The sequence below is a fragment of the Sinocyclocheilus anshuiensis genome, unplaced genomic scaffold (genome assembly GCF_001515605.1).
Source record: "Sinocyclocheilus anshuiensis isolate Anshui unplaced genomic scaffold, SAMN03320099.WGS_v1.1 scaffold1243, whole genome shotgun sequence".
Classification (NCBI taxonomy): Eukaryota; Metazoa; Chordata; class Actinopteri; order Cypriniformes; family Cyprinidae; genus Sinocyclocheilus; species Sinocyclocheilus anshuiensis.
In genome coordinates this window covers 270,074-275,749 of record NW_015539901.1, presented here as the reverse complement: position 1 = coordinate 275,749, position 5,676 = coordinate 270,074, and the positions used below count along the sequence as shown (strand labels likewise).

The following is a 5,676-nucleotide window of genomic DNA, read 5'->3' as shown; positions in this document are numbered from 1 at the left end:
AGGGCAATTATTATAATTACCAGAAAGTGCAATCAAAAATACACACGCAAACAAAAATATAATGTAGAAATAGGCAGAAAACGAATTATTCCTTCCTAGCAGCAAGTAATAATTCCAACAGCAGATCTATAAACAAGTATTACGCAGGACACTCACGTGCAGCCGTCTGTCTCTTCTGTTGACTAATCACTTGACAGTGATCATGATGCTTTAATGCTGTTTCAATCAATATTTACTCATATGTGTATTAATACATCGAGAGCAAAAGCTTTAGTGAAGGTCAGATCAGATCAGTGTGTGTTCAGAGGAGAGACAGTCACTCTCTTTACTTTTACTTTAGTCTCTGTCACTATGATTACAGGCAAGGCTTGACATTAATGCTTTTGCTCTGCAGTCACTGTGGCTAGTGGTTTTCCAAACTTACTAGCAACTCAGCTTTTTCACTGGCCTCAATTTTGTTGAGAAATTAAATTTTATATGATTCAAGCGGACTATTGCAAAGTAAAATCTACTTAAATTGATTTCCAGGTCATTTTTGCCTAAATAAAGGAAAGTTTTTTCCCCTAACATTATATTAAATGTATGTGCCATCTTTCATATTGAATTCTTACATTTTATTAATAATTTCAGTTACTGCAATAAGACACTATGGGGCTGTTACCAATCAAATTAAATCAATATCATCAAAATTGATGCTTCCACTGCAGAAAGAAACTGAAGCAGCTGATGTGGCATTTAGATGCATTTACACAGACAGTTTAATGATGCTGACATGTAGCATGAATGCACTTATGCTGCAAAATTACAACTACATAAATAATGTTATCAGCTTAGAATTTAAATCTGTTTTTTTTAATATCCAAATATGAAATGTTGGGGGGGGAATGCAATAATGTGCTACTTTTAAATATGACAGTAAAGGCCAGTAGGTGGCAGCACGTGACTGTTTTATGAAGTGAGGTACTGAGTCTTTCATTCAATCGATTCATTCAGAAGGCAGATTCATTCAAGAATGAAGCAAGTACCTCTCTTTATGAATGGGTTATTAAATTATTGACTCACCCAATTCATTCAAAACACTGAGTCATTCAGTAAGGAAGCACCGCTGTGTGTTGCTCAGAGATGTGCGACTGTTCTGCTGTGATGTTTGTCTGGAACAATTTTTTTAATCAAATCGAGCTAAAACAGTCAACACTGACAATATTGTGTCTAAAATTGAAGTCACATGGTTTTCAGGGAAAAGTGCACTCTCTTGGTCTTTCACTTGTCCCTTCAAAAAAATCCTGAGGATCTGTATCATGAGAACAGAAATGGAACTGAGCGAGAGAGTTCAATAGAGATGAGTTTTGTCCTGAAGTCAGAGAGAATAAGGTGACTTACAGATAATTATGTTAAATGAGTTCATGAAGTCTTCAGATAGTCTGTTGAAGTTGAAGCCAGAGCCTCCAGAAAACACTGAGATCAGAAAACTAATGACAGGACAAAACCAAACCAGAACAAACATTATAAAATATGACATAATAATTGAACTGTATAATTTTGTAAACCATTTAAATTTGTTTTACTGTAAGTGTTGTTTGAGTCACTTTTTTTTTTTTTTTGTTAATAGCTTTACCCACATCTACACTCACTGTGACTCCAAACAGTCCTGTATTCACTGGAGAAAGAGTGAGTCTGAAGTGTGTGATTGAGTCTGATCACAGTGACTGGAGATATGAGTGGTATAAATACAGCACTAAAGTGTCTGAGGGTTACACTGTAAATGGAAACACTCTCACTATTGAACGATCTGAAACATCTGATTCGGGTCGGTACACGTGTAAAGGACACATAGATGGAAGATCAGTCTCATCACACTCCAGCTCTGATGTTTATCTCTCTGTGACGGGTGAGTTGAATATCATTGTCCTCCTAAATAATTTGATTTAATTGAAAGTTTATGATACTCTTAAATTATTTAAATATTGTACACTATGAAATTGTTTAATATGTGAATTAAAGAGCATACATGTTGACTGAATATACAAATCAACTGGGCCGGCCCATCGCGTCGGCGAAATAGGCTGCTAGGGGCTCCCAAATTAGTTAAGGTTTTTTTTTTTTTTTTAATTAGGGGTGCAGTATATATCGACATATAATCGATATCGCATTATGGCTTAATGCCATAGTCATGTCGCGAAGGCTGTGATTAAATTAAATAAAAATAGCTATGCGCTGCAGTTTTCTTATTGAAGCGGTAATGTGTTTGAGTGCGGCCCATGGCAGGCAGCTCTTCACTCTGAAACATGCAGCGCATTTATTTATTTGCTGGCAAACCACCAAAATAAAAGCAGTTTATTATTTTAAATTGAGCAGAGATGCACCGATCGACCATCAGCCATAAATCGGAACTGGGCGTTTTTTTGTTTTATTTCAGAGTCTGTAAACAGCGTTAACAGAGGCCAAAGACACAAAAAGGAGAAAATACATTAGAAGGCAGAGCAAGCTCACTGTTCACAATGGGCGAAGTATGAATGTATCTCTGAGGGGAACTGACTGCCTTAAGAAAGAGTTTAGATGGCATTTTCCCTTTCATTTTGCCTCTGTATAATGCATTTAGTGTTTACAGCTGTAATCAAGGAAAAAACGCATCACTGCTGTTCCTTTAGCGCCACCTGCTGACATAGAGTGAATTTGCATTTTCTTCTTTCTTGTATTTTGCTAAAATAAAATACATTAAAAATCTGTATTGGATTCTGCCATGAAAAGTTAAGATCAGTGCATCCCTAAATTTATGAATGTCTGAAATGAAGAAATTAAGATTTAAATGTTAGGATTGTAGCTGTCTTTGGACAATAAAGTTCAATTCAATTCAATTAATCGTTTTAATCATATGCTAGATTTAATTATATCGCATGGAATCGATCTTACTGATATAGATATCGTACCTCAAAGTGATGATGTTACTGACCATTTCCTTGTATCGTGCGTGCTGCGTATTACTTATATTAACTATATGGCTCCGTGTTATTATCCAGGAAGAACTATTTTTCCAACCACTAAAGATAGATTCACAAATAAACTGCCTGATTTATCTCAACTGCTTTCTGTACCAATAAACACATATGAACTAGACGAAATGACTAGCAACATGGGCACTATCTTCTCTAATACATTAGAAGCGGTTGCCCCCATCAAATTGAAAAAGGTTAGAGAAAAACGTACTGCGCCATGGTATAACAGTAATACCCATTCTCTCAAGAAAGAAACTCGTAGTCTTGAGTGCAAATGGAGAGAAACAAACTTGGAAGTTTTTAGAATTGCGTGGAAAAACAGTATGTCCAGCTATAGACAGGCTCTAAAAGCTGCCAGGGCCGAGCATATCCACAAACTCATAGAAAATAACCAAAACAATCCAAGGTTTTTATGTAGCACAGTGGCTAGATTAACTAATAATCAGATGTCACCTGAACTAAATAGTCCCTCACAGATTAGTAGTAATGACTTTATGAATTTCTTCACTGATAAAATTGATAGCATCAGAAATAGAATAACAGATGTAGAATCGACAGCGTCTTGTAATTCAGCTTCATTCATCGCATCCAAAGAAAAACTGCAGTGCTTTACAACTATAGGACAGGAAGATCTAAATAAACTTATGGTAACACTTTCTATGAAGCCCGTATTTATAATACATTACAAGGGTATTCTTAAGGCATTATAATGAATGCATAATGTATTATAAAAAACCTTATAATATGTTGTATCATCTCATGAGTAATCATAACAACAGTTTTAATGCATTATAATATTTATTAACTCGGGAACGACGAGTTGTCTCAGCGAGGGATTAGTTCATTTTGTATTGACAGCGCATGAGCAACATACAATAGGTTCTGTACCGGAAAGAGAAATTATTAGTTAATCTCCCGAGTCTTTGGGTCCAAGTCATTCGTTCTTTTGTCACATGACGTGACAGCAGCAATGGATACAGAAATTAGTTAATAATTCCCAACCTTCATTACTAACAAGCTCATAGTTTGTTTATTTACCTTTACAGTTACGTTATGTTTTGTGGTCTCGCTTTATGGCTTTTTATTTCTTACAATTGATAAATTTGTGAATTTCTGTGATGGTTCTTCCGTGATGGTTCTTCTTCTAACTAATCCTTTCTCTTTCCGGTACAGACTGCATTGCCTTATGCCTATGGGACTGTTGCGTGATGAACGCACGACTCGAACCCGAAGACTCGGGAAGTGAACTAATCTTTCACTGCACTGTGCGCTCATGGTTCACCTGCAGGCGCTACTGTGTAAACTCATAAACAGAATTTAGTTGTTATAGACTCCAGGGCCGGCCCGTCGCATAGGAGAAATAGGCAAATGCTAGGGGCGCCGTCCATCCATAGGGGCGCCCAAATGAGTTGTTGTTTTTTTGTGTTTTTTTTAATAATATTATTTTAGTTAGGGGTGCACTATATATCTAAATATAATCGATATCGCATTATAGCTTAATGCCATAGTCATATCGCGAAGGTTGCGATTTAATATAAAAATACCAATGCGCTGCAGTTTTCAGAGTGAAATGGGTAATGTGTTCGAGTGCAGCCCATGACACGCAGCACTTCACTTCACTCTGAAACATGCAGCGCATTTATTTATTTGCTGGCAAACCACCAAAATAAAAGCAGTTTATTATTTTAAATTGAGCAGAGATGCACCGATCGACCATCAGCCATAAATCGGAACTGGGCGTTTTTTTGTTTTATTTCAGAGTCTGTAAACAGCGTTAACAGAGGCCAAAGACACAAAAAGGAGAAAATACATTAGAAGGCAGAGCAAGCTCACTGTTCACAATGGGCGAAGTATGAATGTATCTCTGAGGGGAACTGACTGCCTTAAGAAAGAGTTTAGATGGCATTTTCCCTTTCATTTTGCCTCTGTATATAGTGTTTAGTGTTTACAGCTGTAATCAAGGAAAAAACGCATCACTGCTGTTCCTTTAGCGCCACCTGAGAGTGAATTCATTCTTTCTTGTCTTTTGCTTAAATAAAATACATTAAAAACCAGTATTGGATTCTGCCATGAAAAGTTAAGATCGGTGCATCCCTAAATTTATGAATGTCTGAAATGAAGAAATTAAGATTTAAATGTTAGGATTGTAGCTGTCTTTGGACAATAAAGTTCAATTCAATTCAATTAATCGTTTTAATCATATGCTAGATTTAATTATATCGCATGGAATCGATCTTACTGATATAGATATCGTACCTCAAAGTGATGATGTTACTGACCATTTCCTTGTATCGTGCGTGCTGCGTATTACTTATATTAACTATATGGCTCCGTGTTATTATCCAGGAAGAACTATTTTTCCAACCACTAAAGATAGATTCACAAATAAACTGCCTGATTTATCTCAACTGCTTTCTGTACCAATAAACACATATGAACTAGACGAAATGACTAGCAACATGGGCACTATCTTCTCTAATACATTAGAAGCGGTTGCCCCCATCAAATTGAAAAAGGTTAGAGAAAAACGTACTGCGCCATGGTATAACAGTAATACCCATTCTCTCAAGAAAGAAACTCGTAGTCTTGAGCACAAATGGAGAAAAACTAACTTGGAAGTTTTTAGAATTGCGTGGAAAAACAGTATGTCCAGCTATAGACAGGCTCTAAAAGCTGCCAGGGC

At 36.4% G+C, this 5,676-nt stretch overlaps 1 protein-coding gene across 1 annotated transcript in view; it reads left to right on the top strand.

Moving 5' to 3' along the window:
- Nucleotides 1–1,609: 1,609 nt before the first annotated feature.
- LOC107686103 (basement membrane-specific heparan sulfate proteoglycan core protein-like) overlaps nt 1,610–5,676 on the top strand; it is a gene marked incomplete at its 5' end in the record, with an annotated part of 21,141 nt that continues 17,074 nt past the window's right edge. The window contains one exon of the mRNA XM_016482946.1: nt 1,610–1,888. Coding sequence (XP_016338432.1) covers nt 1,610–1,888 — 279 coding nt within the window. The remainder of the gene's footprint in view (nt 1,889–5,676) is intronic.